The sequence below is a fragment of the Vipera berus genome (assembly GCF_964194415.1).
Source record: "Vipera berus genome assembly, chromosome: 8".
Classification (NCBI taxonomy): domain Eukaryota; kingdom Metazoa; phylum Chordata; class Lepidosauria; order Squamata; family Viperidae; genus Vipera; species Vipera berus.
Genome location: NC_138211.1, coordinates 10,581,708 through 10,608,096, shown reverse-complemented (window position 1 = coordinate 10,608,096; position 26,389 = coordinate 10,581,708). Strand labels below are relative to the sequence as shown.

The 26,389-nt window shown below is 40.8% G+C and overlaps 1 protein-coding gene across 1 annotated transcript in view; it reads right to left on the bottom strand.

The window, feature by feature from the left end:
• Positions 1-2,610: 2,610 nt before the first annotated feature.
• PKNOX2 (PBX/knotted 1 homeobox 2) overlaps positions 2,611-26,389 on the bottom strand; it is a 235,591-nt gene continuing 211,812 nt past the window's right edge. The window contains exons 10-14 of the mRNA XM_081333977.1: positions 24,276-24,373; positions 18,853-18,972; positions 7,822-7,898; positions 5,090-5,268; positions 2,611-3,199 (exon numbers count right to left, since the gene is read on the bottom strand). Of these exons, the coding sequence (XP_081190103.1) occupies positions 2,952-3,199; positions 5,090-5,268; positions 7,822-7,898; positions 18,853-18,972; positions 24,276-24,373 (722 nt within the window). The 3' untranslated portion in view covers positions 2,611-2,951. The remainder of the gene's footprint in view (positions 3,200-5,089; positions 5,269-7,821; positions 7,899-18,852; positions 18,973-24,275; positions 24,374-26,389) is intronic.

Genomic DNA, 26,389 nt, shown 5'->3' with positions numbered 1-26,389 from the left:
TTGGAAGTTCGAGATTTGTGGGGAGGGGCCCTGCAGTATAGGACAGTGTATGAACCATTGGACAAGTTTTGGCCAACAAGGAAGACAAACCCTAGAGGGCAAAACTTTCTGCCCCACTTATTACAGCATCAGAAAAAAAAGAATCAGATTGTTCGAAAACACACAGATTATAAATAAAATTACGGGTGCCTTAGTTTTCTGTCGAAAACATTGTCAGCATTCCCCTCCACCCCCTGGGTGGGAAAATTACATTCACGTCAGGAAATGTATACAGTGTGTATTTCCTAAGCCAGAGCCCCACAAATTGTAGCTCATAGGTTGGGTAGAGATCTCGCTCCCTTTCATTTTTGCACATTGGAGACACTTTCCTGAGCACCATGCACAAAATGAAATCAACAAACTGCCTCCGAGGGGATGTTTGAAGAAAGAGAGATTGAGCGAGAGGTTTCGGTCTGCCTAAGACAGTCCTTCACCTGAACTGCTGAGTTGGCAAATACTGAACATTCATCACACACATTGCCTTTATTCCTGGATTAGGACATTGGCCCCTGTTTCCTTCTTGCCCTTCCTTATCTCATGATATAAAGATCTGCCAGAAGTCACAATGGTGCCCAGCCTACTCTCAAAATGCCAAGCCTTCACGGCTGCAGAACAAAAGGGGGGAACCTTGATCATTTTGAAGGGGTCCCACATCTAACCTACCGGAGGAAACTGCACTCTTGAGGCATGTTCCAACTGTAACAGAGACATGCTTACAAAAATAGCAATAGCATTTAGACTTATACACTGTCCCACAGTGCTTTATAGCACTCTCTGAGCAGTTTACAGAGTCAGCATATTGCCCCCCCCAGCCCCAACAACCTGGGCGGTTATTTTACTGACCTCAGAAGAATGGAAAGCTGAGTCAATTTTGAACTGGTCAGGATCAAACCTCTGGCAGTGGGCAGAGTTAGCCTGCAATACTGCATTCTAACCACTGTGCCCCCATGCCATTTTTTTTTTTGCCTATTAGAGGCATCGTTTCTCTGGCAGTTAATTGTCCGTGCCTTCCTGGAAAAAAACATACAGCAGCCATGTGGTTTTCATTTGTGTGTGTGTGTGTGTTGCAGAAGCAATAAGTAATAGCTTCATGCACAGATTCCTTTGTGGGTTATATTTAGAGCTGCACCTGTGGTCTGAGGTGATGTGGACAGGAAGATTGTTTGTCTTCACTCAACTGTTGGAGCCTTTTACAGTGATATTTCTAGGGCTGTCCTTCGGCATGAAAACATCTGTTTCTTGAACCTGTGGCTTTTTAAAAGGAGAAAACTGCATTTTACACACAGACAAAAGCATTCTTCAGGCCAGCGTTTATGGTAGAGCTGCCAGATGGAAATTGCTTGAAAACATTCCCACAAAAGGAAGAGTTTGGGGTCAACAATTCCCAATATTGATGGATACTACAGTCTTTTTTAAAAAAAATGCCTGCAGGCAGATGGAAAGCATCATCTGATTCTCCCCTGGGTTCCTGTTAAGCTCTTAGACTATCTGATTTGTTTGACTTTAAAAAATAAATAAATAAATGAGGAACCGGTGTGATGCAAAGCGAAGCCACCAGTAATGTTTGTATTTCTAAGTATGCTTGTGGGCCCTTTGGGCATTCTTAGCACATGATGGGCGGCTGCTACTCAGATTCTTGTTTGGAAGGATGCCTGACTTTCAAAGGTAAATGTAAATGGGATATTGTAGACACTGTGTACTGGGATAATGCCGACAAGGAGATTTTAAATCAGCCTCTGCTTGTAGGCTTAACCTATCATTAGCAGTGATTGCTAATGGGGAACATTATTACGAATCCCATTCCTAAATGACTGTAATATGTCCGGTTGAATTTTTTTTTGTATGCTGTTTCATAATGAGAGTTTGTGGGGATGGAGAGCAACCTAAAGGGATGAGAGCAGTTCCGGGGAAATGAGTTTGTGAAAATATGATTTCCTGCACCCCATTGGATAGCTGTTCTGCTCATCTCTGTTTGAATTCTCTCTGCCACTGATCCCTTTCTTCTTTGCAAATGTTAGAAATCGGAACCTGTTTGTATTCAACCAATAGCATCTGTATTGGCGAGCCTCTAAACATTCTTTCTGGTTAGCTAATATCACACGCTGTACCAAGGCAACAACTTGGGATATTAAAATGTCACTCAGAAAGCAAACATGATTCTTCTCTAAAAAGGATTCCGGTCACAGGGTGTTACCTATTTTTCACACTGATTGCAAAGCACAGACCTATGGCTTGGGGCTTCACCTGAGTCCGTATGCATTCTGTAGCTGCAAAACTCAACAAGACATCCACTTGCAAAGGGCACTCAACACTCAACTTTGTTGAATTTCTGTCCATTTTGTAAATGTTTGATTTTTCCCTCCCCCCCACGTACATTTCTATAAATCATCCCCTTCTAGTTTTTCTTTTCCTTTTGTAAAAACCGTCAATCTTTTCTTCTTCTCCTTCTTAGTTTGCATCTATAAATCTCTCATAAAAGCAGTGAAAATGAAAACAGCCGTGCCTCTGAACCGCGTGTCACACAAAAAAAGGCATTGAATTAGAACTTCCATAAAACATTCAGTCATACAGAAAACAGCTTACTCTAAAAACACTTTTGTTGTTGTGGTTATCAAAAACAAAGGCGGGGGAGAGTGGGGGAGAAACTAGTCACAATATGTGCCTTGTAAACGTGTGTCCTTCACTTAAATAACCAGCTTGGAACCCTTGACAGATGTTCAGTGGGCTTCCACATCCATTCCTGCAACTGAATGCGGGTCAAGTAGGACATCCAGAAAGGGTGCTATTGTTGAATCTGATTCATATTGTTAAAGGGACGTGCTCAGGCGCTCTCTACAGTTCAGGCCAATGAGTTTTGCAAGCAGGTTTAACCGTTTTCCACTCGGTGACTGTTCCACCATTGCTATAATCCTCTATTCAAGTGAGTCACTTTGCTCCAAGCCAAGGTCACTAACGTTAGTTGTCTGGAGCTCCTCAGCATCTTCTTCCAGTTCCTCCTCCTCCTCTTCTTCCTCCTCCTCCTCCTCCTCTTCTATTTCATCTTCGTCCTCCTCTTCTGTCCCATCTAGTGAGTCATCGTGACCCGCCATCATGGCTTGCTGCATAGCAATAGTGGCGTTATCTGAGGAGAGAGTTTGGAGGTTGTCCATATTGATGGAGCCTAGAAGGAAAGGAAAAGAGTTGATAGGATAAGCCAGGGGTGTCAAACTCAATTTCACTGAGGGCCGCATCAGCATTGCGGTTGCCCTCAGGGGGCCGGGTGGGTATGGCCTGGGTGGGCGTGGCTAGAGTGCGTATAGCCTACTGGGTGGGCATGGCCAGCTCTACATCGTTCGCATCAAGGGTGCCTATGGGGGCCTGGGCAAGAGTGGGACAGATCTGAGGGTCTCTGGTAGAAGGAGGGTCTCTGGGCCAGGGCCAAGGCAGTGGGGGCCGTTCCCTCACTGTTTCCAGGATGGCTTTGCGGGCCACATGAAACCACTTTGCGGGGTGGATCCGGCCCCCGGGCCTTGTGTTTGATATGTCTGGGATAAGAACTGGGTGTGAGGCTGTTGGATATGACTTTGGGGCAAACATCCCAGAACCCACTGAGAAGGAAGGTCCCAAATGCAGGGGGGTTGATTTAGGTGTTGTTTTTTTAAATACAGTAAAAGAGATAATACACCAAGTGAAGCAAAATCTTTTGCCTCTGAAGAGTCATCTTCCACTTCTATGAGAGCGATACTTGACTGCCTACTATTAGGTGCAGGGAGTCTTGACTTATGACCAAAATTGAGCCCAAAATCGCTGATGCTAAGCGTGACACTGGGTAAGGTGACTTTTGCCCCATCTTATGAATTTTCTTGACACAGCTGTTAAGTGAATCACTGCAGTTGTTAAGTTAGTAACACGGTTGTTAAGCGAATCTGGCTTCCCCATTGACTTGGCTTGTGGGAAGGTCACAAAGGGGGATCATGCGACCCCGGGACACTGCAATTGTACGAGTCAGTTGCCAAGTATCTGAAGTTTGATCGTGTGCATGGGGATGTTGCAACGGTTGTAAGCATGAAAAACAGTCATAACTCATTTTTTTCCAAAGCCGTTGTAACTTCAAATGGTCAGTGAACAAACTTAATTACCTCTGCTGTAATTAAGAAGTTCTAAATTCGGTTAAGTTCTGCAACCAGAAGTGCAAATGGTATTTGCTTACTTCATATCCTGCAATGATATGCTGATCAGAGAGTCCTTATCGAGACGTTTAACAAAAGGGTCATCCAGTGGTACCTTAGGGCTGCAAGAAGCTCACTGTGTAATTTAATGTGTGTGTAAGACCAGTCATTTCTCCAGGATATTACATGGAGAACAGAATGCTTTACAGAGATCAACTTTCCATTTCAACTTTCAATTATCTTTTGGGAAGGTTCCCATTCAGGTCTCTCAGTGGTTAAGATTCTTTGCTTGTCAGCTGGAAAGCCAGCAACCCTGGTTCAAGACCCGAGTGCCACGGGAAGGGGTGAGCTCCCATCCTTGCCACAGCTCCTGCCAATCTAGCCATTTGAAAGCATGCAAATGTGAATAGATAAATAGGTACCGCTTCGGTGGGAAGGCAACAGTGCTGCATGATGTCTTCGGACAGTGCTGGCTTAATGGCCTTGAAATGGGGATGAGCACACCCCTCCCCCATAGGTTGGCAACAACTAGCGGAGTCAAATCCGCAGGGACTCCATTCAGGTGCAGTATAAACAAGGGTGAATCCAGAGGCTTAAGTTGCCCATCAATAGTCAATAACTAGATAGCAGACTGAATCTGCTCACTTGTGTTTTCTCTCCCCCACTGAGTTGCACTGGGTCTCTTTATTGGTATTTATGTTATTCTGGTCCAGGTTGTGGCCCAATTCAAGGCTAAGATTATTCCAAACCTGAGAATATCTGGAACTCCAATCTGTCGCTATCTAGACAGAATTGCCAACTGGTTTGGCTTTTGAAGTCCCAGCCTCAACACATCTAACAGATGGAGATTAGACCTCAATACAAAGAGACACAAACGTCGCTTTTGATCTAGTGATTCTTACCATCAGGGTTAGTCCCGGGGTTGACTCCTTGCTGCTGCAGAACCCCAGCTGCAATGGAGTTGGGCCAGAATCTCTGCGTTGGCCGGTGCTGGGATTTGATTTTCTTGGCTTTGGGGGCTGGATCTGGATTGCTAGCATCAAGCATAGGTTGCAAGATACGTCGCCGGGCATTGATAAACCTTCCCAGAAAGAAGATGGCGTATTAAAATAAAATGTTAACTGCTGCATTTATTTGTTTATTCATTTTATATGCTACCCATTTCTTGGTACGAGGCTTCTCCATTTCTTTATTCTCTTGAGCTAGTCAATGCACCAAGGGCTATGATTGTTTAAGAAAGGCAGTGTGGCAAGCTTATATTTAAGAGAAAGAGACAAACGTTCATATTAAACTGAACTCAAAAGTAAATTTCAAGATAATTTCATCTGGTTCTTCTTGCTTGACAGGAGCAATATACCAAATAAAATTATTCCTATTGCTGTTTATGTAAGTCATCCTTGTTTAGCAACCACTATTGGGACTGGCAATCTGGTCATTAAGTGAAGAAGTTGCTTCTGAAGTCAAAGAAGTTGAAACTGCAACTGTGCTTAGGATCTGACTTCAGCTCGTCTCTGCTTTGCAGACTTACAAAAGTCGTAAATGCAAGGATTGGTTGTAAATTATGACTGTCGTTACTGCGAACAGTCAGTAAGCGGGGCAGTCGCTAAATGAGGACTACCTTGTAAGGGTATTTATCCACCTATCTCAACACTATTTACTTTGATCGGCTCCTGAGTTTTTCTGACATGGGATTATCTTCTCAAACTGTGCACAGGACTTTTATGTTTTCATTATCGTCTAGAAGAGCTCTTTAAGGAAAAGCAAATATAAATACAGTGAGTACAATCAACCAGTGGAACAGCTTACCCCCAGAAATTGTGGGTGCTCCATCACTGGAGTTTTTAAAGAAGAAACTAGACATTCACCTGTCTGAGACGGTATAGGTTATCCTGCTTGAGCAGGGGGCTGGACTAGAAGACCTCCAAGGTCCCTTTTAGCTCTATTCTATTCTATTCTATTCTATTCTATTCTATTCTATTCTATTCTATTCTATTCTATTCTATTCTATTCTATTCTATTCTATTCTATTCTATTCTATTCTATTCTATTCTATTCTATTCTATTCTATTCTACTATAAGTTACAAAAAAACAACCAATTTTCAGTGCTGCTCATTGCTTATTATAAGTAACCAGCAGAGGGTGCTATTGAATTAGTGTAGATCTGGAATGTAAGGAATTTGCCCCTCACAAAGAGTTGATTTTTCCTCCTCAGAAGAAAACAGATCTGTCTTGCAAATGTTCATAAATACCAGCGTGAGCCAACAGATGCCACAAATATCAGCCAACACAAAGAAAACATTTACAGTCGTGTAAAAAAAGAAACGTCACCCCACAAGCCTCTGTGCCAAAGCAAGAACATCCGATGTTTAACCACAAGTAAATCCCCACATTAATGCATAGCTTGGAACCTCATCGTTTAAAAATCAGATTTACGCAAGGGTCTTTCAAAGGATTAAAATATTCAGTGCTACTCAAATAATCAGATCTACCCTTCAAATTAAGTTTGGTCCAGACAGAAATGACTAGAAGTTGGCTTACTTTTTGATTGTCAAATCCACACAAAGCGGCTGCAATTCTGATCATATCTAAATTTTGTCCTGACTGGAGTTGCCAAATGTCATGGCCTCAGAGTCCAGTATTTTTACAAAAGGAGATTAAAAAAAAAATAAACTAAGGGGCATGGTACTTTAATATTATTGATATTCTTACATTTTTAAAACTATAACAAAAATCAGAGTGTAGGGTTCTTGGTACTTTCTGGGCTTAATGGTTTTCTTGCAGATGTTTCATTACCCAACAAGGTAACATCAGCACCTTACTACTGATGTTACCTAGTTGGGTAATGAAACATCTGCAAGAAAACCACTAAGCTCGGAGAGCTTCAAGGACCCCACAGTTCAACCCTAAGCTACAGATATTCACTTCTGTCAAAAGCCAGAATGAAGATTGAAGTTTTTCATAAAGGCCTCTGGACTAATTTAAAGCTTGATCAATAAATTAGATTGAAATATTTGTTGAGACCGCTAAGGGGCTTAAATCTTTCCGAGGAGTTTGAGAAAGGGATAACAGGTTTCAAAAAGGGAAAACAAAAGAAATATCAGTCAGGAAATGGGTGGTCCCCATCCATTTTGGCTTCAGATACCACCCAGTGGTTTTAGTCCCGTTATTCATGGCCTTTTAAATGGGTCTTTTCTGAGGGACCGCAAACTCTGAAAGAAAAAAAGGGTTACCCGGAAGGTTTTAAAGCAATCTGGTTTGACATCATTTTCAAGGCACTTGAAAAAAAGACAAGTGGCCATTGGCCAGACTTTGCAGAGGGACATTTTTTAATGGAAAAGAAGTCTGAACCAAGTCCATTTCAAAGAGAACAGTAGAAGGCACATCCCATGAACCTTAGAACCATTAGCACTCTGGACCTAAAATGAATTCTGAAGTTCTTCTACTTTAATGAAAGGTGTGATTTATAGATCTGGACAGAATTTAAAAAGCCTATAAACTTGTGATACTGATCCATACTTTGGATACTACATAAGGGATCAGCCAAATAAAGAAAGCAGTTCTCTCTTTGGGCAGGCAACAAACTTTTCCATTTGATTATTACACTTGAGGGGGGGGAAAGTGACCTTGACTTACCAGTTGTTGACTTGCAACAGTGTGAGATTTGTCTGTGCTGCTATTTGTCTCTTCTCGTCCTCTGTTGGATAGGGGTGCTGGAGAAGGCAAAAGACCATGATTATCCCACATGTGATTTGTTTTGTTCCGTTACAAAAAATGGTGGGAAGACTTCAGATTCATCTATCCTAGTGGCCTTATGTCACGTTTCAAGTTCCACACCAGACGCCAAATATGAGATCCCAAGGCTGCACGTCGTACTCAGAGCCTCTTGGAAAGGTGCTGGCAGATGGTTATTTTCAATTTGATTGTAGGTGGAAAGTGAGCTGCATGGTGGCCTAGTTGTGAAGACACTCACCTCCCGCTTGGAAGGTTGAGAGTTCAATCCTAGGCACTGGCAGATGTTTCTCTCCTAGGGTGTAAAGAAAACATATCTGCTGCGAACTCCCACATGGCGTCAGGAAGGGCATCTGTTCAGTAAAAGCTCAGCTCCATCCAGTCGCCCTGATTCTACTCCAATTAAGGGATTTACAGGGTTGTAAAAAGGGAGTTATTGTAGGTGGAAATTACTAAATAAATGGCAAGGAGTCATATGAACTTTATTTAGCCATTTTACCTAAGCTTACATATAATTTTGTCCAAGTTCTATTTTGGCTCCTAAAAACTTATACATCCTTCTTCTGATGCTTTCAGGTCTTACCAAATGTCCTACACAATAAAAACTTAAAACATGAGGCCTCCTGCATATTTTGAATCGAAATACTGGTGTCGTCCAATGCAGCATCATGCATCGTGCTATCCTTGGAGATGACTAGATGTTACTAGGAACATCACAGTATCTAATGTAAGGTGTCAGTAATTCACTCCTGGTCTTGTTCCTCCCTTTGTTATTTTTGTCCTATGCTCTTCATTATTTCTGAAGAATTGGGGAATGTGCTCACTAGCAGCAACTGAATTAAAGTCAACTGTTGTCAGCCTGACTTGATCAACAGATGTCAATGGACCTAATACACCAATACAAGGAAGTTAAACGATTGCCTGAAGAAATTCAGAAAAAATAGTTTATATAAAAGAAGTGTGAGGCAGCTAAATAGAGAAGAAATATCGGAATCATAACAGAGACTTCTGCCTCCTGAAATGGGAGATGTTTGCTCAGATTGGGCCTTCAAATGAAATCCTCCCCATGTGAAATGGCTTTTTAAATTTTTTTTTAAAAAATAGGAATGCTTTAAAACTTTATCTGAATTTTTGTTGGTTGCTTTTAGGGCATTTCTTATGATACTAGACCAGTTCATTACCAAAATGAGAAGCAGGTAGAAACCATCTTTTCAATGGCCAAAGAGTAGCTTTTAACCTGTTATGGTACAATATAGCATGAATGATGAAAAGGACACAAAAGTCTGATCCTGGGTTTCACCATAAATAGATCTCACCTATAAAAGCCCCGGATTCTTTCCTAATAGCTTCATTTACTTTGCTACAATAAATCCACTTATCCACGCTTTGACATCTTGGGCAGCCTGTCCTTGCAGAGCTGATGAGCTGACCCCCATTTTATTTCTGTTTCATAATCATCCAGTATGGTTGCATCTGATCCAAAGACTCATGGCTGAATATCAGTTTGCACTGAAACATTTCAAGGTGCTTGCCTGACACTTGAACCACACAGTCATACTATTTTTATGAGCCGCCTTCTGGTGGCAATCATGGCAATCATGCTGCTGAATGCTGCTGATGCCATGCCAAAAATTAAGGTATGACTTCCAACCATTTGGAGGCAGTGCAAGCATAAAAATAGGATCAAACCAATTAAACACAAACCTTCTCCTATGCCTTCACGATCTCATATAGATCTGAAATAATTTTGCTGCTTAGCGTCTTCACTGTATCTTTTCTCCCATATTAAGTGTGATTGTCATTATCAGCAGATTGCACATGTGTGTTTTTTTTAAAAGAAGTACTGCACAATTAGACATAGTAAATCTAAAATTGTCCAGCATGGCCATACAGGTATTCTTCGACTTACAACTGCAATTGAGCCCAAAATTTCTGTTGCTAAGCGAGATAGTTGTTAAGTGAATTTTGTCCCATTTTACGGCCTTTCTTGACACAATTGTTAAGTGAATCGCTGCTATTATGAAGTTAAGAACACGGCTGGGAAGTGATGCTGGCTTCCCCATTGACTTTGTCGGAAGGTCACAAAAGGGGGGTTACGTGAGCCCCTGGGGATCCCCCAACTGTCATAAATACATGTCAGTTGCCAAGAGTCCAAATTTTGATCATGTGATCATGAGGATGCTGTAGCGATTCCAAGTGTGAAAAACAGTCATAAATCACTTCTTTTCAGCGGCATTGAACAGTCACTAAACAAACAAATGGTTGTAAGTTGAGGACTTCAAGGTAGATCCTATCCGGAAGCTGATTCCACAGAGTGATTAGAACTATAGTTTATTGAAATAGGTCAACAAACAGAATTATACAGGTCTGTCCATATCTTTCTTCTCTTCCCATCCTCTTATACCGCCGGGAGGTGGCAGGGAGGTGAGTCTAAATCTCTTGGGTACCCTCAGTCTCCTCTTTTGGACTTAACACATGTTTTTGTGTGTGTGTGCACCTGGTGTTTCCTCAATGACCTCTGGGTTACTAAACCAAAGTCAATCTTCTTGTCTCCCTCCATACGTGGCTCTAGTTAGTTGTGTTCAAACTGCGAAATGCATTAAAGGCTGAGGAGTAATTTATTTTAATCGGGGTTTTAATTGCACAGGGTTAGTTTAATCTTTTTTAAATTGGTTTTAACTTTTGTATTGCTGGTTTTTTAACTCCCTGTAAACCGCCCTGAGTCCTCAGGGAAAGGGCGGTATATAAATGTAATAAAATAAATAAAATAAAAATAAAGAGAAATTCGAGCCTTGATCCAATAAATCTGTGCAATTGTGGTACTGCATTGTTGTTGCCTATGACCCTTCTCATCTTTCCTACTGCCTTCTCCTATTGGTATCTTATGATTTTAATTCTTTGTGGTTTGTATGCACACTGAGAGCTGATGCTTGGAGACAAATTCTTTGTGTGTCCAGTCGCACTTGGCCAATAAAGAATAAAGAATTTTTCTTGTCTTTTGTGGTGATCATGCTCAGTGGGACAAGGTCTTGAGCGGAGAGATGGAAGTTATTCTATATTTTCCCCTCCCAAGAAGTTGTATTCTGGCTTTGCATTAACTTTTTTTTTTAAACTTAGATGTCACCAGTGGCCAATAACCAACCATTGTAATGCAAACTTATAAAAAGATTCTCATGTAATTAAAGTTGTCCTGATTTAATATCCCCAAGAGAAATAATAGCTTCTAAGCTAAAATCTATAGCAAATGATCCAGGAGGAATTTTGCCTCCCCAAGATGCTTATCTGATGGTTACTTCTATTTTAGCAGGGTTGCAGAAGGAAGTTCATTTTAAGTCACTGCACAGAATGAAGTCAAGCTATTGTGGTAAATTCAGGGTTCGTGCACTTTTGAACTGTAGAATTCAAAAAACAGCATAAGCACAATTAGAAGTTTATTTAGAATTGTTTCGTGAATTCTGTTACATTTATGTAGGAAAGGATTGTCAAGATGTAAGAAGGACAGTGCTTCTTTAAAACAATGTCCTATAAGTTTTGGGAGAAAGTAGTGGATCCTTTAAATGTAACTTTGAGACAAAAGGTAACATTTTCAGAGGATAATATTCTCTTGAATTACCTATATAAATTACATTCTCCCACATCTGACAATGGGAGAACGTAAATGGATTCTTTGTGCCTTCACTATAGGTAAAATACTGATACTGTAGAATTGGAAAAATAAATGGATGGTCCCATTTACTCCAACTTGTAAGTTGGAGACACTTACGAACAGATTGCCTGTAGATGCAAAACTTTGCATGGATAAATATAATGAAATATGGGACTCATTTACACAAAATACAGTAGGTTAAAAACAGATATATGTGTATTCGAACTGATTACACACACACACAAACACACACAGAGGCACACACTTTAGATAGTTACAGTATATACAGAATAACCCCAATTAAAAGTTGCTTAAAATTTAATTTTGAAAGTTTCTTAAAGTGTTTTGAATTACTTTATACTTGGTAAGTAAAATTGCTAATATAAGTACAGTGTTTCAGATGTCATTTTTCCAGTCGGATTTCCTTAACCAGGGAAAAAGACATGGGCCCAGCTACTCATATCTTGGTAATACTGGACTACTCTGAGCCCTAGCTTTGTCCTCAAAGGCACTTCGGCTAATGGAAAATGTTGTCTCTAGGGCGCTAGCTGGAATGGGCTATTGAACTCACAATAAACAGATCTTAAGGGAGTACCTCTTGTTGATGTTATTATTATTGTACACATTATTATGATTTTTTTAAAAAACATCTTTGTTTACCTAATAACAATGAAGGCTGAGAGGGTAAAGGAGGATGAGTATTGGAATAACTGTTCCTTAGCTAAATTCACAGAGACATTTGGGTGATTTCTCATTGACCAAGTTGTTCTTGATCTTCTACTAATGGATGAGGAACAGATTCCTTCACACTGTACTTGCTGGGGGTTAACTGCCAGCAAATTTATTTCTGCTTTTTGTTCAACATTCTGAATTTGTTGTTTGAAACTCTTTATGAATAAGAGGCCTGCTTAGCTTAAGGGCCATTTTCAGCTTTGCCAAGTTTTGCTATTCAACTGTTCTTTAAATCATCACTTCTTGACAGGGATGGCACCAAGACCATCCATAGGAAGATCTGTTAAGGCTAATGTTTTTTTGCAGCTGGCCCCACACATGGAGGGTTTTTGAAATATAGGTAGGTTGTTGAATCTCACAAGATGTTTGCACTATTCAAATTTGCACTATGCAAAGTGATAATTTTATGGAAAGTAGAATAATTGATTTTGGATCAAAGGAAACAGGTAATTTAATGAAAGTGCCCTAAATCAAATTTTGCACTATTCGAACTCATACTAATTGTGATCTACTGCAATCAGACTGAATAATTTTCAGTCAAATGAATAAAAATGTGATGCATTTTTTTTAATATCTGGGGATTTCTCTTTCCAAACATCCAACTTACTGGGCCTTTGATTTCACTGAACAAGAAACAGGTATATTAGGCTAAACATTCCTAGTTCCCTTAGCCATTCATTATATGATTTAGCCTCTGGACCTCATTAATATGATCTTTTCTATTAATGAATCCTTTTCAATAATTTCTACTCTGTAGAATTATCATATACAGTATAAGCTGGGTGTCCATAAACATTTTCTAAATAAAGGCATAAATAAATTTCAAACTTATATTTGAGCCAGGCTCTTTATAATTATATGGCAGAGGGGGGGAAAACAGGGGTGTCTTAATTTACAATTTCAATCTCTTGATTGCCATATATTTAGAATGCAAACAAGTTTATGCATGCCAGCATTCCTTCTCGTTTGCAATTTGCAGTATGTATGTATATGGAGACGTGTACGAAAATGAGGACAAGAAAAGGATATATAAACAGAGAGCAAATCCTATACCCTTTTAGCCCTGAAGATCTTACCTAGTTGGGTAATGAAATGTCTGCAGGAACACACCCAAGCTCAGAGAGTACCAAGGATTTCACATTGCAGCCCTGAACTACAGAAATTATCATCTAATAATATAAGGAGAAGCCTATTTCAATACCAAGATGCCAACACAGATGCCAACTCGATGTTCAACTTCCATACAAACAGCGGTATTGTGAGAACAATATTAGTTAGACAGTCAAGATGTATAGATTTCCTAAAATAGTTTGGACCTTTTTGCAGCTGAATTACTCCAGGAGATGGGCCACGAAAAGAGGGATACGGGCATGGAAAGTAATCCATTTAATTTCTGGCAAAATGAATATATTCACAACCTGCCCAAAATGTGAAAAATATTTAGAGTAACAAGTTTTAATTTAGATTTAAAACTATGCCATAACCATCTCTTCCAACCTGCAGCTTCAGGGATAATTGGGACAAGAAACCTAGAATGCCCCAGAGACTCTTTCAAACAGTGCTAATTACATAAATCTGTATTAATTGCTGTGCAAAAGTGTGCTTTGGAAAAATCTGCCAAACGCCTTTTTAATTCTTTGGCTGTTAAGAGCCAAACTGTTATGAATGGTTGGATGCAAAAACCTAGCCTGCCAGGCAGGGTCCTATGTGGTTTGGTGTTTTGTTTTTTTTGCAGAACTCCTAAAAAAAGTATCGTCACCTATTGCTGTAGATGGTGGCAGTTAGGACAAAAGATAGCTGCATCTGCTGAATCTCCAAACATTAAATGTACATCATAATAATTATGGCCCAAATTGCAGAAGATTCTGATGTAGGGTTAGGGTACAGGTGTTAACATCTTTAAAAACTTGGGGAACTCATGAGATCTGGGCAAATAGCACCTAGACTTATATACTGCTTCATAGAGCTTTACAGCCCTCTCTAAGCGGTTTACAGAGTCAGCCTATTGCCCCCCAACAATCTGGCTCCTCATTTTACCGACCTCAGAAGGATGGAAGGCTGAGTCAACCTTGAGCCAGTCAGGACTGAATTTCTGGCAGTGAGCAGTGAATTAGCCTGCAATACAGCATTCTAATCACTGCACCACCACGGCTTTTAAGGATATATACATTGACTGCTTTATATACAAGTTTATGCATGCCAATAGTTCTCTTTATCTGGATTTTGCAGACAGTATCTACAGAGAGAGATAAAATAATATAAGAAGCACCCTATTCCAATATCAAGTTTCTGCTAGATCTTGTTCAAAGATCCAACAGTTTTAGATATGATATTTCTTGATATTTTATGCTTAATAGCATAGCTTTATAGTTTGCATTTTCTATAATACCAATTTAAAAAAATCTTAGTTCAGGACTTTAACATTCCATGAGTAGCTCAGTATTTTGGGATCTCAGATTTTACTACTTTACATATTTAGCAGTTCATCTTTTAAGTATTGTAGGCATTTCTAGAATTTTAGCCTCGGCATTTTATATTTTACTTAAGCTTGAGTGATCTCAATTTGTGTAATCTGTGTAGACATTTTCTTTTCATCTTATGATAGCGATAAAGACTCTGACCTCAGCATTCTGGCACCCGGTCCTTAATTGCCTTAAAATTTCTAACGAAGGGAGGGAAAGTCCATAGACTTGTAGAAAGAAATTCTACAATCTTGGAGAAAAATAAAGATTAAATGAGGAAAATAGCATTGAACCTTTATTCCTCCTTTAGAAAGTGAACAGAAGGAAGGACGATCTGAAAATAACAGTCTAAACCATCGATTCAATTTTTTTTAACCTTCTCCTACAAGGTTACCGTGCATAGAAATTCTCATAATTATTGGATTGTGGATTTTGTCAATCTTTAGACAATTCTTTGAGTAGTATCCTTGCCTTGGGCACTAGGTGGCAGATGATGTCTTAAATATAAGGGTGTAAGTTAATTCCAAATGTGGGGAAATTGCCATGTGAGGATTTTGATTAAGAAAAGGAAAAAAAGAAAGAAAGAAAAAAGAATTGGTTATTTCACTTTGGAAAACTGTTGTTTGTAGGATGTAGGATGTACATGCAGGATGTAGAACTATAGAATATTCTACATGCGGGATGTAGAACTATAGAACATTAATACTATAGAGAGAGCTGGTAATGAAGACTGAAAATAGATTAGGGGTGACTTTTTTTTCTTTCCAACTTTTGGATCAGCTGAAAAGCAGAGCATTTGGGATTGAGTTGCATCTGGCTGACCCAGAAACAACTAGAACAGGCCTATTGGGCTGAAGCCAACAAGCAAGGGAGTGAACAATATAAGCAATGACATTATTACTTCACATAATGTGGCCATCAGGTCAACCCTTTGGGGCAGAAGTTCAGGACTTACTCTGGAAGTGTTGGCTTGCTATATTTTGAAGCAGTGTATTCATTTACATTGCCATCTAAATGAGTAACCCCCAAGGCCATTAAATCCAGAGTTTAATAGTGCTAACTGCAGTACTAGGTTTATGCCAAAGTGGCATATAAGTCAACTGGGAGACGGTCTCCCTGCACTGGGGTCACTCAAGCACTTAAAAGCAACCATTCTGGGCCACAAAAACGATTTGTGAGTGACAAAAGGGAACCAAACTTTAAACGTCATAAAATTCAGAAGGCAAGAGTTGGCTGCATCATGATGACATTAAGAAGCTTATTCAAAGCAAGGGCAAAATGTCTCGCTTTCACTCCCATGGCTCAGTGGTTAAAGATGCTGAGCTTGGCAGCTGGAAGACCAGCAGCCCAGGTTTGAGACCTGACCACCGCACAACAGGTGAGCCCCCGTTCCTTGCCCCAGCTCCTGCCCGCCTACAGTACCAGTTTGAAAGCATGCAAATGCGAGTAGATCAATAGGTACCACTCTGGTGGGAAGGTCAGAGTGTTCCGTGTGCCTTTGGCATATAGCCATGCTGGCCACTTGACCAGGAAAATGTCTTTGGACAATGCTGGTCTCCTCAGCTAAGAAACAGAGATGAGTACTGCACCCTAGAGTCAGACACAACTGGACAGGGAAACCTTTACCTTCTCTTACTATGTAGTTAGAGCAGATTGATAGGGTCTTTTAATGTTTTCTTTATATTAGCTAGGATCAGCTTAGGAAAACATCCCGTTTGAAAACACTGGTAGCCAAGTTGCGGATGAGGAAAAACAGTAATAAGGCAGGGAAAAAAACAACCGTGAGCAAGTTTCTACGAAACCTCTTACTTCCTAAAAATTGTCTTCCCCCGGAGAGCTTCATCGGTGAGGGAAACTGGGGCTCCATGATTTCTTATCACAGCTAAGAGCAGCTGCAATGAGAGAAGAGGCTAAGGCTGGATTTTTCCAAATGGGGCTGCTTTGCACCTTTATTATTTGAGGGTTTATTTCTTGGCTATGTCAAAACAAGGAAGGAATTCTTAATTGAGTATTTCCCTACAGCATCTTCTTGGGTATAAATTCCTTCTTGTCAACATGAATGGTTACAGAGAAGACCAATAAATCAAGAACTCCTAAGTTCTGGTGCCTAATGATTGTGTCATTTATATGCATCTATGAAATAAATCACTTCTGTCATATTCAGACATCTTGTTGGCTTTAAAGCCTTGCGTTCCCCTCTGTTGCCAGTGGCACAGTGATTTTTGTAGTTTTTAAACAGGCAAAAGCAGCATCCAAACTGCTGTTTCCCTACCAGTTATAACCAGAATCCAGGCCACAGGTAAGCAACTTTATGGCCTGTGGACTTCAACTCCCAGAATTTAACAAGACTGGCTCAGGAATTCTGGGAGTTGAAGTCCATAGATTGTAAAGTTGCCATAATTTCCCACCCTGGATCTAGATCAAGGGTCTTCAAAGTTGGCCCTTTTATGACTTGTGGGTGTCAACTCCCAGAGTTCCTCAGCCAGCATGCCTGGCTGAGGAATTCTGGGAGTTGAAGTTCACAAGTCATAAAAGGGCCAACTCTGAAGACGCTTGATCTAGATCATCTCAGAAAACATCATCCTTGCTATCAGCAGTGATAATGCTGCATAGCCAGCTCTGTTTGGCAATGTAATGCTTACAATATTTGACTGAGAACAGTTGAACAATGAAAAGCCTTCGGCTGTGCATTGGTGTAGAAGAGAGAACAAATAAGGGAAATTAGGTAATACTTGGCTTCTCCTGAAAAAAAAAAAAAACAGGAGACCTGGCTACATAAGCCCTGTCTCTGTGTAGCAAGATGAACCTAATGATCCTTATCCCAAAGGTGCTTTTTTTTCAAAAGGCAACTGGACTTTGTTTTTCCTTGAAGACGTTTCGTTTCTCATCCAAGAAGCTTCTTCAGTTCTGACTGACGGATGGCGAATGGAAAGATTCCTTGCAGTTCATATAAATCCTTCATTCTCCACCATTCAGTCAGAACTGAAGAAGCTTCTTGGATGAGAAGCGAAATGTCTTCAAGGAAAAGCAAAGAAAGTCCAGTTACCTCTTGAAAATGCACCTTCGGGATAACCATGACCTGAATGACTGGGGATCTCCATAGACATGAATGATCCTTAGGTTTAAGATTACTTGGCTCCCTGAGTAAGGATATTGGGAAATCTTACTTTGATTGTCAGAATATGCATATGCTTAACTTTCAGCTGATCAAAACCGGGCCCTGCTATTATATGAGCAGAGTCTATCCTGCAGAATAAGCTTGCCTGATTGTGCCTGATGATCTCTAATGAACAAAGCCAAGAGTCCTACATGTATGATTAAAACTAAGGTTGTAAAACAAATCCACCATCAATTTTTCACTGGAGCAAATGCACAAATGAATTCCATTGCTGCGCAGACAGGGAGCAATGAATGGGGGGTCCACTAGTGTTGTCATTCTGTCTTCAATAATATGCAGGAAAAAAAGGTCAGGCTTTAGAATGACCTGTTTCCAGAATAGGGCATGTGGTCAGTGAAGGTCAACTAAGGCTTAACGAGGTCAATGAACAATTTGGTGGCTGTATTTACACAGTACACAAAGCTAGGTTTGCATTCCACTTCAGACTTTTCTTTTTGTTTTGGTCACTCAGTGTGTTGGGCAGATCCAGTGCGATTCAGTATTGGGTGAGATCTTAGAAAATAAATTGATTGAGTAATCATGTTAAGCTACTGAGGGAGGAAGGGGCAGCTATATAAAATAAACATAAACTAGGCAAAGAGGTGAACAAAACCCTGAGGAAAATGGGATTGGATAACAAATGCTGAGTATTTTTTTTAAAAAAAAGAGATCACAAATAATAGCACGGGGAATGGAAAAATACCTGCAAACACGAACTAGATTTTGATCTGTCCATTTCTAATCCCAACCTTCCAGCGTAATCTTTTCCAAACAGGATAAGGAAGATTGCATACATTTTGGAACAGATTAAGATAAGCCAAGCATCACATAGGCACAAAGAGAGTAGGGTTCTGTTCTCCAAGTTGAAGTCTCCAAAGTGGGAAAAATAACGGCAAGGGAATTAAATCTCTCAGACAACACGTGTTAATTTTGCTCACCATAAGATGCTGGAAAAGCCAGGAGCGCATAATATTTGTAGCATGTTTGGGGAGGACTCCTCGTTTGTTCTTTGACTTTTTATCTTCGCTGTCAAGAAGAGAGGTCAGGTCCAGGTTAACCTAGAGGGCAGGCAGGAGAGAAAGAAAAGCTTCAACAACAATGCGGGTTAAAAGAAAAGAAGAAAAAGAAGAAGCCTGGGTTGCCATGGCAACACAGTTGACAATGTTAGACCCGTTTCACGTTGGCTTCTAGGAGGCCTGAGACAGTGTGGTGAAGAGACAACAACACACCTTAAGAGGAAAGTGATGTTCATTTGGAAATTAAAGTGGGGGGGGGGAGGAGGAGACGCAGTAATCCTTTATTTCAAGAGGGAGTCAAAACAATCTCCTTGTTTAAAAAAAAAGGCAAGACTGGTAAACAGTGAGATCTCGTTAACATTTTTTTTTCTTTTGCAAAACCTGGATGGATAAAGACCAGGACTCTTGAATCAAGGAGAGGTTTTCGTTCTCACATTGCACTAAGCCCATCAGATAGTTTCTTTGGTTTTGACTTAAGAAGTCATGTGATCCTAGCCATTTTAACTTACCCAATAAACCACTGTTAAAATAAACCATGCTTCAGCGTGATGTGTCTAAATACGCAGATAGTTGAACCAAGCTTATGGAAATCCTGGACCTTTCAAAAGTATAGAAGCCAAGGGACCTTCATCTCTACTGTGTTCTTTGTTACCTACTAAGGTGAGATCCGGACTCTGACTTTGGGGCAAGAGGGTCCAAATGAGAACAACTTCCTTTCAAAAGTTTAACTCAGAACTTCTAAGTCCCTGTATTAACTTGCACGTGACTTGATCAGCTTTCAAGCTTTCCCAACTGTTACCCATAACACTATCAAGTTACCAAACCTACTTTTATGTCAGACATCACAATGTGTCAATGACACTGTCTGGTTTTTTTTTTAAAGGTGGAGTCCTTCTGCCCAAGTCTTAACTTAATGTAAGTGTTATGTATTGAGCTTTTGGGAATACCCTATCACGTGTACGCTGGAAAGCTAACAGTTCTCCAGCAACACAGATAGGACCTTTCAGTCCAGGCTGCAGTTAACTTGGCGGGAATGATGGGTTCAATCTGATTGGTTGTTAAGGCTATGAGAGACTATATAAAGACTGCATGGATACCCCTAACCCTCAGTACAGTTATAGTTATGAATAAAGCAAGTATTCTTCTGTACCTATCTGCCTGGCATCTTTCCTGCTCGTCTGAACCCCGAAACATAACAGTAAGGAACACAGATCTTTCCCATAGTTGTTTGCTATTGAAATGAGAGGAGTTCTAACTTTGCATAGCTGTCTCTTTTCTTATCTGTACATGTCTGGCTCCTTGTTGGAAGAATATATTTCCTCTTTGGGGGTGGGTGGGGGGGTGTTAGATAAATAAGTATGCCATGGGGAGAAGGATGGACCTACAGGAAGGGAAGTTTCTGCCCCAAGGTGTTTTTCCCCACCTCAAGATATATGAGCAGTACAATCAACGATGAGGCTGTTTTAAAATTATTTTAAAATTATTATTTGTCATTTATTGGTAGTTGCGTGAGAGTTATTCTAAAGCAAAATAAGCAAATTAAGTCTTGAAGGGGTTTGATTCATCCATTATCTTCAGCTTTCCTAAATAGTCAAAGTCATTGCACTATTGAAAAATAAGCAGTTTGCAGACATTTCATCTTAGCGGCATCTTGGTGGGGAATGCAATGGTTAGGTGAGCTGGGCTGTAAGTATTGACCACCATCTGATTGAAGGCTGTGTGAAACCCACCGTTTGAACATTTTGAAGTATCTGGTTGGACACTGGGACTTTCTCAAGCATTTAATACCAGCAGGCTCTTCCCGCAAAACTGCCTCATTCTGAATGCTGCGTTTCATGTCTAGCAGTGTTCCAACATCTAAAGGGCTACCACAAAGAAGAGGAGATCAACCTATTCTCCAAAATGCCTGAAGGCAGGACAAGAAGCAATAAATGGAAACTAATCAAGGAGAGAAGCAACCTAGAACTAAGGAGAAATTTCCTGACAGTGAGAGCAATTAATCAGTGGAATGACTTCCCTCCAGATGTTGTGGGTGCTTCATCACTGGAAGCTTTGAAGAAGAGACTGGACAGCCACTTGTCTGGAATGGTATAGGGCAGGGGTAGGCAACCTCGGCTCTTTTATGACTCATGGACTTCAACTCCCAGAATTCCTGCTGACTCAGGAATTCTGGGAGTCGAAGTCCATGAGTCATAAAAGAGCCGAGGTTGCCTACCCCTGGTATAGGGTTTCCTGCCTGAACTGGGGTGGGACTAGAAGACCTCCAAGGTCCCTTCCAACTCTATTATTATAATAGAAAATAAGAAGCAATTTGGTCTTATGCATCGGAGCCCATCCTGACAAACAAGCAGCTAGTGTATCAAGCTCAGCAGAAGAGGACTGAAGACCAGTGCTTTGTAAAATCCATGACTGCAGCAAATCTTCAGGATCAAATCACTCTCTCGTCTTTCTCATGGATGTTGTCTGTAGATGCTTATGTGTTGGTATGTCTCCGCAGCAACTGTTCCCTTTGTCAATGCAACTGTATTGTGTCTACATTGATAGTTGACCCAGTGCAGTCCCCCTCCCCTTTCCCCTGCCGTGAACAAACTCCAGTTCTCAGTGCCTTCTGAGTTCAAAGTTACTTCTAATTATGTTGCCTTAGAATATCCTTCACTCTTATGAAACCCTTTGAAAATACGTAATTCTCAGTTGGCTGGACAGACAATATCCAGACGCAAAGGAGAGCAAAGAAATATCTTTTTTAGAAAGTAGTTGGAAAAAAAAGAAGACGACGAAGAATACTCTTAGGAAGAGAGAAGTTTTAATGAGGTTAGTAGGAAATTGGAAATTTCAGCATCCAGTTTTAAGAACACCCCCCCCACACACACACACCTACTCCCCCCCTCCCACAGTTCTTCATAAAAAACATTTCTCCTGCATGAATTAAACATCAGGATGGCAGCCCTGTGTCAGGTATAAATGATTCCCTCAGGTGCAGCTTGCGATGTATAGCAAGGCCGGGGCTGAATAAATTACCCAGGCAATACAAAAATGACATTAGGAGCGCTTGTCCAGGGCTCCATCCGTCCCACAATATTCCCAGCCTACTTGTATTCAACGCATCTGATCAATTTCCCTCTAAGATCTGAGCCACATTTACACATTTCAGAAGGACTCGGATCTAATATTGGGGGCTTCCCCCCCCGCCCCTCTAGATTCCCACCCAGAAAGAGCTAAGAATTAGGTATCTCACAGTGGAGCGCTGTGTTTGTCTAGTCTTTTATTAAGAAAGAAAGGAAAACAAGCTTTAATTCAGAAAGGGAAGGCCTGGAGACCTTAAAAAGAGCTTAGAGATTGACTAGGTGCAATGGAAGTCCCAATAGTGCTGAATCAGTAGGAAGCATTGGCACATCAATGCGCAGGGTTTTTTGTGGTTTTTTTTTAATGATTCAAGCTTGTGCAGCAACTGCTGTTATGATTTGCTTCTCATTAATACAAAATAGGACAGTTAAGAAGAGGGAGAATAACTGGGATACATTTCAAGAAGCAGGTAAAGGTTTCTGCATACAAAAATCCGGTGGGGGAAACTAACAAGGAAGGCTGTTTTCTACCAGCACAAGATCTTAATTATTCATGCCTCTGTTCTCTGAATCTTTGTTTGAATGATTTAAATGTCATGTGACTGGAAACAGGTTGTATATTTCTTTGATTATAAAGTATTAAAGGTGGCATTAGAAAGGCAGCTGAGCTCCTGGTCTGTACCCTGATCCACCATCAAGACGTTAATATAACGGAGCAGCTGAATGAGGGCCTAGTGGTGGTGGGACCCTGTTACGTTCTTCTTTCTTGCCCCACTTCTTCAAGAATGGTGATTGTGCAGGTTGAGCTACCATGATTGGACTGTAAAAATGAAGGTGACTATTAGAGGCTATTTGGTGTTCTGAGAATAGCCTGATAGCCATAAAAACAAATGGATCACAGCACAGAACAGTTCTAGAGTTCTCACTCACAATGCAAATGACCCTGCTCATCATACTTCGGATATATTAGACAAAGACCCAGGTTTCAGGAGGAGTCTACAATGCTTGGAAGAGGACAACCTGCCCCTCAGCTACAGCAACAATGGGAACAAGATCAAGTTGAGGACCCAAAACCAAGTTGAAGACAGGTCCTCCTGGACAAAATCTATTTAAATGGTCCTCAACACTGACATGGTGGCACATACTCAAACAGGTAGAGGGCAACCGAGAATTAGCATTTGGAGATCCTTCTGCTGCCATGCCTAGTGGCCAGGCCCCAGTAGGAGCCATATCAAAAAGCAGAAGAGAAAGAAAAAGCCTTTCTTAGTAAGACAGAATAGGTGTAGTAGGTTACTAGTCTTAGTCACACCCATTCCTCCTGCTAATGGGAACAACAGCACTTGTCAGCACCTGAACTCTGGGACCTTTTCACAAAATGTACAAAATGCTGGTCAGTGACTGCAGTAAAGATAGCAAAGAAGAGTTTTACCCCCAAGCCCACTCATGCTATTCCTGTTTCTATAAATTAGAGGCTGCCTAATGTACAGTATACTATTTTTTTTTTTAAAAAATTGTTCTTCAAAACAGCAATTCAAACATATCTCCCTCAAAGAGGGATCTTCTGTAGAGGAATAACCTTGCCTGGAATGGACAGATGACCTCTCTTCATTCACTTCAATTTACCTAATGCCATGTACATTCAAAGGGACGTGGTGGCTCAGTGGGTTAGGACGCTGAGCTTGTCGATCAGAAGGTCGGCAGTTTGGCGGGTTGAATCCCGAGTGCCGCGTAACAGAGCGAGCGCCTGTTACTCTTCCCAGCTTCTGCCAACCTAGCAGTTCGAAAGCATGTAAAAATGCAAGTAGAAAAATAGGGACCACTACGGTGGGAAGGTAACAGCGTTCCATGCGCCTTTGGCGTCTAATCATGCCAGCCACATGACCACGGAGACGTCCTCGGACAAGCGCTGGCTCTTCGGCTTTGAAACGGAGATGAGCACCGGCCCCTAGAGTCGGAAACGACTAGCACGCATGTGTGGGGGAACCTTTACCTTTATGTACATTCACACATATCTCCTAATGAATAACAGAATAACAGAGCTGGAAGGGACCTTGGAGGTCTTCTAGTCCAAAACCCTTCTCATGAGACCCTATCCCATTCTAGAAAAATGACTGTCCAATCTCTCCTTAAGAATGGAGGACCCACAACTTCTGAAGTCAAGCTGTTCCACTGGTTAATTGTTCTCACTGTCAGGGAATTTCTCCTTCTCCTTTGGAAAACACCCAAGACCTGCCAAAGCTTCAGAATGACCAGGTGATTCTGGAGCATCCTTTCCATTCTTACCTGTGCGTTCTGGATCTGAATAGCCCCTTGCGAAATTGCTTGGGTTAGCACCTGGCCCTGAGATGTTACCATAGTTACAGGCTGGTAAAGGGCTCCACCTGGTAAAGAGAAAGGATTTCACAATTTTAAGAAGTCTAGCCAACAACACAGCCAACATCCAAAACCCACAAGCCAACAAAGGTTTTAAGCAACCTTATATTTTTGGGGAAAAAAAACTGGCTAAATTTATGATCATAACTTAAGGAGCGACTTGAACAGATGGACTTTAAACTTGGACTATCTATGGCTTCCATTGATGGCCCTCAAATATCTTTCTTGAAACCTGCACTACTCTCTGAACAGTTAGCAAACAATTAATCGGTAATTTTTAAGCTACAAAAAATAAGAAAATAAAACAGTGTGTTAAATCTGGAATCAAATTATCACATTTCACTTTTTTAAAAAAATTGCCCCTTGACAGGGAAATCCTGACTTCAACATTTCCAGTGAATCACTGAACCTTTAATCACTGGCCTTTAATATCATCATCACCATCATCATTGTCATAATCATCATCATCATCATCATCAATTTCCTTAAACTAAAAATCCCCAAAAAGAAGGTTCTCAAAGTGAAAAACAAACTTGTTTATTCATTGTTGGCAGCAAGCTTAGGAACTGCTCAGGAATGGAAATAGAATACGACTGTACATCAGGGGTCCTCAAGCCTGGCCCTTTTATGACTTGTGGACTTCCTGGCTGAGGAATTCTGGGAGTTGAAGTCCACAAGTCATAAAAGGGCCAAGTTTGAGGACCACTGATGTACATGGTGACGTGAGGATTTCACCTTGATGGATGGATAGCTGAGCAAATGCTTGCATTCAGAAGACAAATGAAATATGTTTACTGAAATACAGTTTATGTTCATTTCTTATCAAAACAGTAGCTCCAGGAATGTTAAAAACAGAACGGGTGCAAAGATGCATGCATGCAACTTCGTTCCCAGCATGCAATCTGCTCTTTGGTAGATCTTCACTTGTTGAGTAATAAGTAGGCTTGCAAGTTGCTTCGGCTTACTAATTCCCCAGTGGTCAAAAGACTTAAATATGGCACAGGCTGTATTGTGGGGTAAGTGTGTTGATGAAAAGCCCAGGCCAACTGCTCACCCTCTTTCCTATAAGAGTGGACAAACAGTGATCCTGGAACCCCATACAGCTTTTCCAAATCACTGGAACAATTCAACTTTTGCTGAAAAACTGGTGTCGGTGGCTATCACCCTTTCAAGGTAGGACATGCTAAAAAAATATTGGTGCATTTCTGAAATCTCTTTTTGTTACCAGTTATGCTTGTTGGGCCATGATGTTTAGGACAATACTGGACTCAAGTCCCAAGAGGACTTAAGTCTTAAAAAAAATGTACTGATTTCATGTACAGGTTAGTCCTCGACTTTCTGTTATTTCGCACGGGAATAGAGGAACCCATCCATTTTCATTTCTCTGGGCTGCTTAATTTTGTGAGAAGGTCAAGTATGGTTTGTCAAAGAGGAGAAAAGCTCCTTTTAAAATCTCGTTGCAAATTTATACGGTAGCAATAGCACTCCAACTTATACATGGCCGCAGAGTGCTTTACAGCGCTTTACGAATGAGTCACAAGGTTGAAGCATTATTTGCATATTGCCCCCCCCACAACAATCTGGGTCCTCATTTTATTGCCCTCAAAAGGATGGAAGGCTGAGTCAACCATGAGCTGGTCAGGTTCGAACTCCTGGCAGTGGGCACAGTTAGCCTGCCATACTGCATTCTAACCACTGCACCATCATGGCTCTTGGGGGCAGTCAATAGGGGAAGCCAGATTCACTTAACAACTGTGTGATTTACTTAATAACCGTGGCAAAAATGCTCATAAAATCGGGCGTGACTCACTTTAAAAAAAAGCCTTGCTTAACAGTGGATAGTTTGGTCTCTGTTGTGACCGTAAGTCAAGGATGACCTTTGTAAAGATAGATTACTGTTAGAGAGTGTGTCGCAGGTTTTCTTAAATGGAGAGGCTTCTAAATGTCAATACAGTCTGTTAAATAAAACAGAAAAACAGAAACCTGTGATTCCTGTGTGCTGGATGACCTGGGCAAATAGTGAA